General features: G+C 39.6%; 1 protein-coding gene across 1 annotated transcript in view; it reads right to left on the bottom strand.

The window, feature by feature from the left end:
• The window catches only part of LOC122560050 (probable phospholipid-transporting ATPase IIA), a 179,465-nt gene that overhangs the window by 136,261 nt on the left and 28,371 nt on the right, over positions 1 to 14,833 (bottom strand). Inside the window, exons 2-4 of the mRNA XM_043710245.1 lie at positions 11,050 to 11,188; positions 7,252 to 7,365; positions 846 to 954 (exon numbers count right to left, since the gene is read on the bottom strand). Coding sequence (XP_043566180.1) covers positions 846 to 954; positions 7,252 to 7,365; positions 11,050 to 11,188 — 362 coding nt within the window. The remainder of the gene's footprint in view (positions 1 to 845; positions 955 to 7,251; positions 7,366 to 11,049; positions 11,189 to 14,833) is intronic.

Raw genomic sequence — 14,833 nt, 5'->3', positions numbered from 1 at the left:
GATTGTGTTCAGTTCTCTGTCCCAACCTCGCACACCCCATCTCAGATTGGATTAGTTCCACAACATCAAGATTTCATGGCACTGTTATGGCCATCTGTCAGGGTTAAACACAGCAGCCATCACATAAAAAATGAGGTCAAGTCAGAGCCCTGTCAGCACTGTATATCTTTCAGTGTGCTTGGTCAATCGTTCATACTCAAACATCTCTGCAGGTCTTCGCAAGCCACATACAGGATTCTTTCCATTGGTTGTAGCAAGTAGGTGGGAATTCAGAGCAGCTACAAACTCTCTTATAAAACTCAAGTACAATAATGAAGTCTCTAATTCCTACTGTGAGGATCACAATTACTAATTCAGAAACTGATACAACTAAGAGGAATCTGAGGTTCAAACAAAGACTTACAGAGATCATTTTTATGTTGCTGGTAATATTTCACAAGTTTTAGTGTTCAGTAAATATTTTATTTTGTTTAGTGTTAATGTCAGAGGGTGTCAATAACACATCATTGTATTTTGTTGCGAAAGGAAGGATGAAGATGATTTATATTTACTTAAAAATCTTCTAATAAAGGAGATTTAAAGCACTGAACCTAAACTAAGTTTGGACCTATCAGCAGTCCTTTTCTTTAAACTAAGCCACTTTTGCTACACAGATGCATTATAAATCTCCAAGAGTAGAGAATGGAGGGGGCTCTGTCTCATCACTTGTATAGTAGTGCAGAAACAACATACATGCTCTTTCAGAACAGAGCCTTTGAATTTAAATGTTTAATTTAGTTAAATCCCACTGTTTTAGCAGCTGGCAACAGAATACAAGATGCAGGAGAAGGGCCTTAGGTGCTGACCTCTTGCTGTGAGCTTGCTGTAGATCTGGGAGTTCACTTCTTTGTCGCGGACATAACATCGGATCTCTTCCACTGCCTCTCGAATGACTGTCACTGCCAAGACAAAACCCTGCAAACCAAAAATAAGATGCAAGTCAATAGATTTAGTGCTCGCAAACAGTTTTTATTTCTGTGCTTTACCCTCACAAAACACAATGCCAGGAGCTTGTGTTTAACAAACTAAAATAAGATGTACACTGCAGTGATTGCCTCTGACATTGAGCAGTATGATTTAGCAACTCCTCATGAATAGTGGAGGATGAACGGTAGTATTTGGAGGGTAGGTGGTTCACTACTACAGTAAAGACTGCACCTGACCAAGTACGATGCTGTAACAAACCATTTCATCTCTCCATTTCATGTATTAAAGCAGGTTTTCAGAAGTCACCTTTGAAAAGTGCCTCTTAAGATCTTCTGAAATTTAGTATTCACTGATATCTAGCATCCCTCTAGACAAAATGATCCCAGTTTTAATTCCTGATACATGATGATTTTTAGCTGCAGCAATAGTTCATGTGCTATGGTCACAGCACCAAGGCAAGGGAGGGTGTAACCATTCTTCCAAGTTTCCCATTCCTCTTTACTGTAGAAATTGGGCAGGACTGGTCAGATTCAGTTGTGACCTTTTCCATGGTTGAATAACTTGACAACTCTTACCAGCTGAACTCAGAAAAATGGGCCACTTGAATACAATACTAGTGGGCTGCTGACAATAACGGAACCTCAGTCATGTTCACTACTCCCCATCCAGAAAGTGAGAGGTGATATTGATGAAAATTGGTTTCAGAATAAGTAACACCCAAGAATGTTTTCAGACAAACACATGAATTTTCTGCCAACGTCTTGACTTTATTGAGTAGAATAGAATGCCTAAAATCTTGGAATCACTGAAGATGTAGTTGATGTTTGTGATGAAGGGACTGCAAGGTCTTTCTTGGTTGATGAGCTAAGATGAAGGGTTTGAGTTACAAGAAGAGACTGAATAGGCTGAGACTTTTTTTTCCTCTGGAGTGTCAGAGGCTGACAGGCAACCTTACAGAGGTTTATAAAATCATGAGGGGCATAGACAAGGTGAATAGCCAGGGTCTTTTTCCCAGGGTAAGGGAATTCAAAACTAGAAGGCATAGATTCAAGGTGAGAGGGGAAAGATTTAAAAGTGACCTAAGGGGCAATCTTTTCATCCAGAGGGTGATGCATGAATGGAATGAGCTGCCAGAGGAAGTGGTAGAGCAAGGACAATTGCAACATTTTAAAAAACATTTGGACAGATACACAAGTAGGAAAGGTTTAGAGGGATATGAGCCAAATGCAAGAAAAATGGGACTAGTTCATTTTAGGATGCTCGGTCGGCATAGACAAGTTGCACCAAAGGGTCTGTTTCCATGCTGTATGACTCCAAATGGCCTTTTATATCTATAAGTGTATGCATCAGCAATAGAGACACTGCCTCTAACTTTAGTGCCACAAAATTAGAGGTGGACACAACTAACTGGTAATCCTATTGTAAAAGGTAAATGCGTGAAGACAGGTGGTCAGGTGGGGTTGTGATGTTCCCTCCCCAGGTGAACTGTAAGTGCTCAGTCCGATAAGGATAAATATGACAAGTAGCTACGGTGTCTTCTAGCCAATATATAAAATAACATTTCCAGGAGAGGAATGTGGATGAAGAAAACAACAGGAAAATAAATACTTAGCACAGTTGGAAACTAGTGCTTGAATGCTGCATACTTAAACTCTTGTGTTTGATGTATAAATTATGCCTGTGTGTCTAATTGGAATCAATAGCTCCTGAAATGGGCCTGCACTGGAGTATTGGATTCCATTCCAGAATGGCAGAGACAAATGTCAAACCGAGCCAAAACTATCTGAACTCAACTCCAAATCTGACTGATTACGTTCTGCCAATTCTCAGCTGTTGGATGGAACACAGAATATTGGGGATGGAGACACTTAAAATACCAGTCTGGCCCATCTCTCATTCATCAGGCAGCTGCAGAAAACCACAAGACTATTAGCAGCATTGGCTATTTCTCCTCTTGGCTGAAGAATAGTAACAAGTGCTACTATAACTGAACAGAAGCAGGGAGGGATGACGAGCCTGGTTTCAAACAATAAAAGGATTAGTTGTCTGGCTTAGGAAGACCACCAAAGCTATCCAAAAAACAATTAATTCCACCGAAGTTGCACACTAGTCAGTTTACATGTCCCCACCACATGGCCCCACCTCTCTGTCAGAAATTTTGTTATAAAAGCATCGGTAAAATTGAACATCTTTTTCATAAAAGATGAAGTAACATCACATTAGGTTTTCTGTGACCACCACCACTCACCTCCAGATATTACAGTGCAAGGGAAAAATAAAATGATGACAATTCAGATACTCTGCTCATACAAAGTAGGACACATCTTCAACAGTTGAAAAATGTCGTGCTGGAAAAACACAGCGGGCCAGGCAGCATCCGAGGAGAAGGAGAATCGACGTTTCGGACATAAGCCCTTCTTCAGGAAGGGCAGAGGAGATGACCTGGGGGGTGCAGTGAGAGGGACTCACTGAGATCCTTGTAGAGGGAGGAGGAGAGCTTCTTCAAGGTAGGCATCCTTGCAAGAGGATTCGCAGTAGGTTAAGATCAACTAGGAGAAAGTGAGGACTGCAGATGCTGGAGTAAGAGAGTTGAAAAATGTGGTGCTGGAAACAGACAGCACGCCAGGCAGCATCCGAGGAGCAGGAGAATCAATGTTTCAGGCGCAAGCCCTTCTTCAGCAGATCAACCTGCCCACCCACAAAGCTAATGCCTGACCCAGGTAATTTTCCAACCCCAGGGCTATGGAGGTTCTTCAAGTTTTGTTGGGGAAGTAACCTAGAGAGGGCACAATACCCTTATGTCAGCAGAAAATATACTTTCAAATGCTGCTGAAGCATATTGGAAGTGTAGTAGGCACACTGACCATTTAAATTCTCTCTCTGGAACTTAAAGTCATGCTGATCATGTGGGAGCAACAAGCTTGTTAAACAACAAACGTTGCTATGGTGCAACAATTAGCAAATATGGAAATGCCTCATCTCCCCGCCTCATTTTCTAACTCTTAATGAAAGCTGATGAATTATGACAGCTTCCAATTGCACAGCTAGGAAGCTATTAATAATAATAAATTACTGATTCTATATAAAATAACATCACTGCAATTCCTGAAATCTCCTTGAATATGTACTCTTAGTTGTGCAATGAAATTTCCTTCAACTGCAGGCATTTGCTACTGAATTTTCTTCTAAATCGATTTATTTCTCTTTATATTTGAATTCTATTTTTAGGAGTCTGGCTCCATTCATAATTTTTTTAAAAAAAAAGATTTCACACTTTCCTCTGAGAAAATGAATTATCCACCCCATCAGCTGCACTAATTTGTGCACAGCTGTATGAGTTAAACAACCAAGTGGCAAAATCAACATTTTACAAGTTGAGACTGGAGCTGGCTCTGTTGATTGAACTATCTATTCTTTCAGGTGGGACTAAGGAGAATCAGATCATTAAAAAGGTAAGCTGTTTTGTCAGTGTTTAAACTCTACTCTGTCCCACATGTGGCATCCCAATTCTCTTGAAGAAAGCAAATGTATTCATGACTTCAAAGCACATGTATTTACCAACTGAAAAACAGCATAACTCCAAGTGATTTATTTCTTTCCCAGCAACAGGAATTGCTTGAACAAAAAGAATATTAAATTGCCCCTTTGTCAATGAATCAGTTAACTGTTAGATTAAGTCATCTCAATTGGTGTAAGAATAAATACCCAAAGTGCAGTGCAGATTTCAACACTAATTTCCTTCTGCATTCTCCTGATGAAGCAGATGGAATCTTAGAATCTTTACAGTGCAGATAGAGGTCATTTGACCTATACTGACCATTTGAATAGCATCCCACCTAGACTCACACATTCCCCCCTATCCTTGTAACTCTACATTTCTCATGGTTAATCCAGCCTGCACATCCCTGGACACTATGGAAGATTTAGCATCGCCAATCCAGCTACCTGCATATCTTTAGACTGTGGGAGGAAACCACAGGAAACCCACATAGACACGGGGAGAATGCCTGTATACAATTTGCCCAATCACTCGAGGATGGAATCGAACCCAGCTCCCTGGCACTGTGACGCAGCAGTGCTAACCACTGAGCCAGTGTTGCCCAGACAAAACAGACTGTCGTCAGGTAGGAAACACTTGCATAAAAGTTGGTACTCTAGCAGTATCTCAGGCAACTGGCCATGAACCAAATGAGCCAACACAATTCGTATTAACTGGATATTTAACTGTGGAGATGTCAAAACCAACTTCATTGATCAACCATCTGTATATATGCACGCACACATAAATTTTCTAGCATCATCATTGAAATGCAATCAATAGCCAAACCACAAATTTTATCTGTTCCTTAAGCACAACAATATTAAGGCCAATTGTGGAAACCCAACAGAGATCAAATAACTCAGGACAGACTCGGGTTTTCAAATGGATCAGTAGAACTTAGAACAACATTTTATAATCCTATCAGGGTAAATCCAGTAGTCTTGTGCTTTGAATATCAATATGAGAAACACAAACAACATATTATCTTGCATATCTCACAACAAATCCACATTAGGTAAAAGTTAGGGAAGCCTGTTCTTCAAAATTAAAGCAAAATGATTACATAAATGTATTTAGCATAATCACAAAAATCATACAATTCTAGTTATGGTCTGCCAGAGTGCCAAGCATCTATTGAAGAAAGTTCCAGAAACTTAGGTAGCATTATATTGTGTAGAAAAAGAACTGGACCTCTGACCAACACAATTTTATGTAGGAGGTTGAGGGGTGATCACAGAGGTTTATAAAATCATGACAGGCATAGTAAAGTGAATACCAAGGGTCTTTTGCCTCGGGTGGGGGAGGTCAAAACTAGGAGGCATATTTTTAAGGTGAGAGCAGAAAGATTTTAAAAAAAAGGATGTGAGGTGCAACTTTTTTTTTTTTTACATAGTTTGTGCATGGAATGAACTGCCAGAGAAAGTGGTGGATGCAGGTACTGTTACAACATTTAAAAGACATTTGGATAAGTACATGAATAGGAAAGGTTTGGAGAGATTCGGGCCAACTGCAGGCAAGTGGTACTAGGTTGCTTTGGGAACATGGTTGGTATGAACTGGTTGGACCAAAGTAGGCACACTGACCATTTAAATTCTCCATGCTGTATGACTCTTTGATTACGTTTCCACAAGTAGATTCTGCAGCATATATAGTATCAATTATAACTCTTTGAACAAGTACAAAAAAATGTTATAAAAATATCAGCTGCTGAGCAACAATATGATAGGAAGCAAATCCAAATGACTGTGCTAACAAATAGGCGAGACAATTGATTGTTCAACTACTATATATGCAAAATCCCTTCTCCATAAAGTTAATGCCAACAACAAAGAGTATTTGGCAAGCTTACTAACCCAACAAACTCCAGAGTGCAGATGTTCTGGTAAAATGTTTATCATTACAGTTTGATTCAAACACAGCAAATATTGACTGGGCCAACTGTCAAGATCAAAGGTCTATACATAAATATATTTAATATAAATGCATGATATGCAGTTACAACAATGACCATTTAAATATATGACTTAACTAGTTAAATTTAATAAGATACATTGCATTTATAATACAACAACTCAGATTAAAACTTTTAACCGGAATTGACTGATATGGCAGCAAGTCAACCATCAGGATTACTTGAACACATCAACTTCCATGTCTCATTGTAAAAGTTCATGGCCAACTCCTGCTTGACTCCCGCTGGAATGAGATTGGTGGGTAAGATTTCATAGCAATAAACAATCAATCACTGGTAATCCATAGAAATGCACCCCAATATAAGATTAGTGATTAGAAGGTGAATGTGTTCGGAGTTTGAGCCAACACCAAAATGGAAAGAAGTAGTGAAACTCTAAGACTTCAAGAAATCCTCCTGCCTCTCTTGGCCAACGAGAAAACCATCACACTTACTTTGACAACCTTTTGACTACAATAGGTTTCATATGTCAATTATATGGCTCCGCATTAAAATAATGTTAGAATGCGAATTAGGTCGCTGTATCCCAATTTTTGCATCTACAATGAACATTGATGCAATCCGGGCTGGAAGATCAATTGTGTCCCAAACTAGACCCCTGAAATGATGCAGAATGTAAATAAAGCAAGAAACTCAAGTAGCATGTTGTCATAATTTTAATCCATTCTTGATAAACTTTGATTAACTGCAATACTGTATTCAAATAACCTGCTTCATTTTTTTAAACCTTGGGAACAATAGGATAACGTGAGATGATGAATGGTGGACTTACCAATGGAGCCCAATATGTATACAGGGCGCCAAGTCGCAAATCTGGTACAAACTGGGAACACGCCAACAGCAGGAAGTAAAGATTAAAGAAATACTTAAACTGGTTAAAAAGTACCTAAACAAGAGAGAGAGAGACAGAAAAAAATGCAAGAATGAGTTTCGTATACTGAAGAACAAGTCAATTTCAAAACAACATAACATACAAAACTGTTTTAATATAATGTGTTTGATTAATTATCCTCAACTTCCTTTGACCTCAAAAATGATCTTTCAATAACACCTTAGGAGAAAGTATTGAAACTATACACTCTCCCCAAGGATGGAATTAACAGGAATATTTGATGTGGAGCAAATATTCTGTTTTAGGTACATGTGGTAAATTGCATGCAAATTGTAATTGAAATAGTTTGCTTTCTTTATAATTCAACTTTATTCTCAAAGACCTTTACATAATCACAGTTGTTTTTTTAACCAGCATAAACAGGCAGCAGTAATAAAATATAATTGCTTTCCTTTCCTTGCATGATGAAACTGCAGGGAGGAGAAAGTGAGGACTGCAAATGCTGGAGATCAGAGTCAAGAGTGTGGTGCTGGAAAAGCACAGCATGACAGGCAGCATCTGAGGAGCAGAAGAATCAATGTTTCACAAGCTTCATTCCTGATGAAGGGCTTATGCCCGAAACATCGATTCTCCTGCTTCTCAGATGCTGCCTGACCTGCTGTGCTTTTCCAGCACCACACTCTCAAATATGAAACTGCACTCTGGTACTTAAGAATTGTAACCTGATATGGTTTATTTGATGGATCTGAAAACAAATACTTGGTCCACCACTTGAATGACCGGTTTTTAAAATTCCAAAAAGACTTTAATGCTGTACTTTAATGCTTTAATCCAATATTTGACAACTTTTGTAAAGTAACTATAGGTGCCAGTCAAACCCACCAGCTTGACTGGAAATGTTGGACAGGGTGCAGGAACATGGGGAGGGAGGAGAAGTATGGGAAAGCAAAACTGTGGGGTTGGGGCCCTCTGACTGCACAGGGGGCCCAGAAATGTGACAGCCTTTCTATTCACTGACAAGCAGGCTGCATGGTTAAAAATTGCCAGGTCACGTTTTGGAGTGTCGGCCTCTCTCACCATATGTTAAAAACATGACAGGGGCAATCAGGCCAGTAATTGTCATATCGCTGATGGCACTCTACCCTAATTTACTGACTCATCGTTCTATTTTCTCAGTCACACATGGCCCCAAACATTCAACTCCACAAATTAAATTAGATGGTACAAATAACAGGGGGAAAAAGTTGACACACTTTAATGGAGTTCTTCAAGTCTACTTCAAATTAGATTTAGAGCTTTAAGTTCAGGTTAAAGATTTTTCTCTTCTTATACTTTGGTCCTGTCCTCCCTTGGAATTCTTAGCTCATGGTTTAAGCACAGCTGCATAGGCCTTTTTCCATTTATTTCATGGGATGTGTGCATCACTGGCAAGGCCAGCATTTATTGCTAATCCCTAATTGCCCTTGAACTGAGTGGATGCTAGACATTTCAATGGGTAGTTCAGAGTCACCCACATTCCCATGGGATTGGGATTTCCTATTAGCCAAACTGGGCAAGGATGGCAAATTTCTTTCCCTGAAGGTCATCAGTGAATTAGTTAATTTTCATCAAGGATGACTGTCATCATGGTCACCAGATTTATTAATTTAATTTAGATTCTATGGCATGATTTGAACCCATGTCCCCTGAGCATTATTATAAATCCACTGACATTACCCTTAAGTTACAGGCACCTGGAAGTGGATGCACATGGTTATTGTCAATGGGGTATGCCGTGAGGTGTTAGAAACTGATAAGAAGCCAGCAGTAAGCTGGAATCTCCAGGTAACCATTATTAATATGTTGTCAGAAATTATTGCCATCTTGTTTCTATCCAGCAGCACGAGGAATGGGGAAACTGAATATCAATGAGATGAGGTCATGTAATAATGAGAACGTTAATGTGTTGTTAACAGGCCTCTTGCTACTCACTACGGAGAATCAAATCTTGTTGTTTAGCACTTGGTTGAAAAATGGGGGCTTTTTGCTCTTGCCATTGGGAAGCATTTGCTGGCCATCTCTCAATTCTCACATATTTCTCACCAGTGTAATGGTACTGGTGTAGAATATTCCCAGCCCTTATGTCATTCCAAATTAATTTAGAGAATTCAATGAGGGGAAAGGATTGAAGGGATTTGGAAATAGACAAATTAGATTAGATTAGATTCGATTTGATTCGATTCCCTACAGAGTGTGGAAACAGGCCCTTCGGCCCAACCAGTTCATACCGACCCTCCGAAGAATAACCCACCCTGACTCATTTCCCTCTGACTAATGCACCTAACACTGTGCAATTTAGCATGGCCAATTCACCTGACCTGCACATCTTTGGACTGTGGGAGGAAACCAGAGCACCCAGAGGAAACCCACGCAGACACGGGAAGAATGTGCAAACTCCACACAGACAATCACCCAAGGCTGGAATCGAACCTGGGAATAAATAAAATTGCAACGTTTTGCTCAACTGGATGATGAATACCAACACAAACTAAATGATCCATATGCCCAGTTTCCATGAGGTAACACAAGTTAAAACAAATAAAAAGATCTGCCCTAACATAAGCTAACAGCTATCCTATTGTCCTAATTAAAACAGGAAATACCTGGTGACTGCGCATTACATCAGTAAAAGATTCTGGGTGCAGTCTCAATAAGCTCAAAGGTGAGTGCAGCAAGAGGAGCGGTGAAAAACTGCACAAGATGTCATGTCTGCTGTCAACTCTTTACAACAATCTGCATTTGACTCTTGGGAACCTTCAGCTAAAATACTGACTGACAGAAAGTCCTGCTGAAAACAACCACCTACATGCAAGTACAAATTATTTTAGCACTGAGGAATTATGGTTTTCAGGTCTATTAAGGTAACAGCTGCTATCTGACACAGAAGAAAAGAACTACCAGGCAATGGGCTCTAACATTTTGTGCCACAAGCTCATGATGTAAAGATACTTTACACAGAAACTCTCGACCTTAATGCCACATTTTAATGCATTTGCCCTTCTCAGTAGGTAAAGCGAGGTGAGGGAAGTAGTAAGCTTAATTAAATGTATCCACACACAAACTATCAACTGAATGTTGTGCACTCGTAGAAGCAGGCCATCCTCTTGTGGGCGGCACGGTGGCTAGCATTGCTGCCTCACAGCGCCAGAGATCCGGGTTCAATTCCCGCCTCAGGCGACTGACTGTGTGGAGTTTGCACATTCTCCCCGTGTCTGTGTGGGTTTCCTCCAGGTGCTCCAGTTTCCTCCCACAGTCCAAAGATGTGCAGGTCAGGTGAATTGACCATGCTAAATTGCCCGTAGTGTTAGGTAAGGGGTAAATATAGGGTTACGCTTCAGCGGGTCGGTGTGGACTTGTTGGGCCGAAAGGGCTGTTTCCACACTAAGTAATCTAATCTAATTAACAAAAAGTAATCTAATCTAATTTAAGGGACTCAAAGGAAATCTGAGTAGGCTCATTTAAGCAAAGTAGCTATTGCAAGAGTTGAATTTCCTGATACATGTTAGTTAACAGCAACATTCCAAAACATTAACTGATACATGCACAAATTCATGCATACATATTTGCACAATCCAAAAGAAACACATTCAAACAAGTTATGCTCAAATCGAATACATATTTCTTTATGGGTGACTTCAAACAGTTTCAATGATTGTCATTCACTATTCATTTAACAAATGAGATTTATCAAACACACACCCCAGGAAGAAAGGTGAAGAAGTTGTATTTTTGATTATTGATAACATTCCGTGGGTATTTATGATCTCGCTTCTCTGGATGTCCAAGCCACACTGTGCGTGGTTTGAAATCCCTTCCTCTGCAGCACCAGCCACAGCATCTGTTGAAAAAAATAAAAATTTAGAGCATGTACTGCTTAATGAAAATACTGATATTGTGCAACAAAGACTTAGTTTTCAGGGCAATCACAGTGTCATTTTACATGATGATGTTATATATTGTTTCATTCACCTCCTGGTTAGTGAATATTGTGCTTTTACTGAGATTAGTGTAGAATAAGTATAAATAACAAGTTTGCATCTAATTAAAATGTATGCATAGCTTTTCCCCTGAATAAAACAGTGAATCCGGCAAAATGTTTGCAAGTAAGTAAATTTACTGAGTTCAATACTTTTGTTAACGTTTCTGATTCATTAAAACCCTTAGGAAAGTGACATTTAGTTCTCATTTTACACCTTATGTAAAAAAGTCATTGTCAGATGAAGCACTGTTTCCCAAAACAATTCATGTTATAATTATTATCAAGTATTAGCAATATAGACCATTTAAAGTAACTGAAAAGAAAATTGTTTCTTAACTATTGTTTGACAAATTGAATACTATCTACAAATTAAAGCAAACTGCAACAATTTTGTGATCACCTTAGCATCTGAAGAAATTGCATAAAACATCTGCCTTCTCTGAAAGACCTGGAGCAATTCAAGGAACAGCAGGGGAGTTCTGGTATATTGGCAAATATTTATCCCTCAGTCAGCCATTTCATGTCAGTGCTGCTTCTGGGTCATTGTTGGGAGGAGACATAGTTATCGGGTGGACCTACATTGACTACACTTCAAGGATGATTAATAGACTCTAACAACCTAAGCCAGGTGGGATACACAAACTCAGGTGCATAGGAATACAGAACTGGGTAATGAGAATTTGGTTTTCATAGAGTCATAGAGATGTACAGCACGGAAACAGACCCTTTGGTCCAACCCGTCCATGCCGACAAGATACCCCAACCCAATCTAGTCCCACCTACCAGCACCCAGCCCATATCCCTCCAAACCCTTCCTATTCATATACCCATCCAAATGCCTCTTAAATGTTGCAATTGTACCAGCCTCCACCACTTCCTCTGGCAGCTCATTCCATACCCGCACCACCCTGTGTGTGAAAAAGTTGTCCCTTAGGTCGCTCTTATATCTTTCCCCTCTCACCCTAAACCTATGCCCTCTAGTTCTGGACTCCCCGACCCCAGGGAAAAGACTGTGCCTATTTGTCATATCCATACCCCTCAATTTTGTAAACGTCTTGGAAGGTCACCCCTCAGCCTCCGACGCTCCAGGGAAAACAGCCCCAGCCTGTTCAGCTTCTCCCTACAGCTCAAATCCTCCAAGCCTGGCAACATCCTTGTAAATCTTTTCTGAACCTTTTCAAGTTTCACAACATCTTTCTGATAGGAAGGAGACCTGTACAGCCGCAACATGACCTCCCAACTCCTGTACTCAGTACTCTGACCAATAAAGGAAAGCATACCAAACGCCTTCTTCACTATCCTATTCAAGGGGAAGGAGAGGAAGCAGCAAAAGAAGTCAAACGGATTGCCTTAATTTCAACTGGAAAGCGATATGCGTATTTCTCATACTTATTGTTGAACATTAGTGGCACAGGAGAAACAAGTCAAAGACAACAGTTAGTAGAAGAAAGAAAATGAAGCAGACTGTATCTTCATTCTCCATAGTGATTGGTTTTGACAGCAGGGCTTGATACCTAATAAATGAAGGATATTTAGAAATTGTAGAATGCTTCTATGACAATCTCTGGAACAAAATGCTGTCGAGCCAATGAGCGTTAAGTCTGTTTTAGCTCTGGTGTTGTGCAATGCACCAAGGCTAATTAGTAAAAGATCCACAGGAAATAATACTATTGATTCTGATAGTCCATTCACAACAAGACTCTTAAATAATAATAATCAAAGCAAATTCCATAGATATAAAGAGAGAGATTGTTAAGATTTAACAAATACATTTTTTAAATAAACCTTAGGATCTGATAGCTGGACAGACAGTGGCTACAAAATTCCCTAGAGTCTGAAATGGTCTCAGGAGATTTAAAATATTCATATTTGGTGTACTCAAAGGAACACAAGTTAACACTTGGGTAGAGCAAACAATTAAGAAAACAAATGCCACATTGATCTTCATTGGAAGAAAACGTGATGACCAGAATAATTAAGTCTAGCTACAGAGCATACTCATTAAGAGTGGTGTGTGCAATTTTGTTCTACTTAAGCAAGGTTATACCAGCACTGAAGGCAGTGTAGCAAAGCTCATTTGATCATTTCCCGAGATGAGAAGGACATCCTTTGACAAGATGTTTATTGAATGGGTCAACATTCTTTGCAGTTTGGATAAACAGATGTGATTCAATTGAAACATTCAAGATTGTGAAGTGGCTTGACAGGATATATATAGTAAATCGCCAACTTTAAAGTGGAATTACTTAAAAAGTAGTAACTAAAGACAATTTAGTAATCCTGAGCCCGAGGTAGGTGCAGTACTGGCAGCAACCACATCCTTGCCAGAGGCACTGAGCAGTGAAAAGCTGCCAATCTGATTGTCTAACATCTCTCAGTGAGTGAGCCTTTTGCCCTAGGGTCTGTGATGCTAGGGCACTGCACTGCACTGCCCTGGTAAGTGGTATTTATCTTTGCAAACTTTCTCAAAATGAGAAAACACAGGGTATTTGCAGTCTCTCCAGCTGGCAGGAAGATATCCATCATCTCCATTAAGTACTGTCCAAGCTCAATGGTGCTATGTCTCAGGAACTTGCAGTTTTACGTTGAGTTCTAATAACACTGCTACACACACCTCTGATTTGTATTTAAGTTCTCATATGGAGTAAGAAGCAAGACCTTAATGGGATAACTTGTGTCTTTTCTATTAAACAAACATCCATTGTACTTATAAAGGTGTATTGTTTGAACATTTAAATATCATGATGATGATGACGACGACAATGATATCTGACTGGTAAGAAAAGAAAGGTAGAGAGAGACTCAGCCAACACAGGAAAGTTGAGCATGAAAGATTATTCTTTCTTCCACTAGATATGTAATTCATCACATATATATTTATACTGATGTACTGGCACCAATTTTAAATGAAGAATGCCATTTTTTGAATAATGAATACATCAAACATTTGTACTTCACCCAATATCAGGCAAGGACCATTTGCTTCAATTCAGCCTATGATGTTCAATGGAATTGGGTCTACATAAACATAAAATAAACTATACATTTTGCAAGATTTGTGTCGGTGTTCATTTCAAAAGCACCAATAAAAAGGTTGCTGGATTAGGAAATGCATATGCATAGAACACATAACATAGGCAGAATTAAAAGAAATTCTTCCCTTCCAGCTACTGGAACTGAACAAAACAAAACTATACCCATTATTGATTAGGTAAAAACAAGGACTGCTAGAAACCAGAGTTTAGATCAGAGTTGTGCTGGAAAAGCACAGCAGGTCAGGCAGCAGGAAAATCGATGTTTCGGGCAAAAGTCCTTCATCAGGAATAGAGACCAGGGTGCCTGCAGAGTGGAGAGATAAATGAAAGGGGGGTGGGGAGAAAGTAGCATAGAGTACAATAGGTGAATGGGGGTAGGGATGGAGGTAATAGGTCAGAGAGGAGGGTGGAGTGGATAGGTGGAAAGGAAGATAGGCAGATAGGACAGGTCATGGGGACAGTGCTGAGC

The sequence above is a fragment of the Chiloscyllium plagiosum genome, chromosome 20, assembly GCF_004010195.1.
Source record: "Chiloscyllium plagiosum isolate BGI_BamShark_2017 chromosome 20, ASM401019v2, whole genome shotgun sequence".
NCBI classification, from domain to species: Eukaryota; Metazoa; Chordata; class Chondrichthyes; order Orectolobiformes; family Hemiscylliidae; genus Chiloscyllium; species Chiloscyllium plagiosum.
This window is presented reverse-complemented; position numbering and strand designations above follow the sequence as displayed.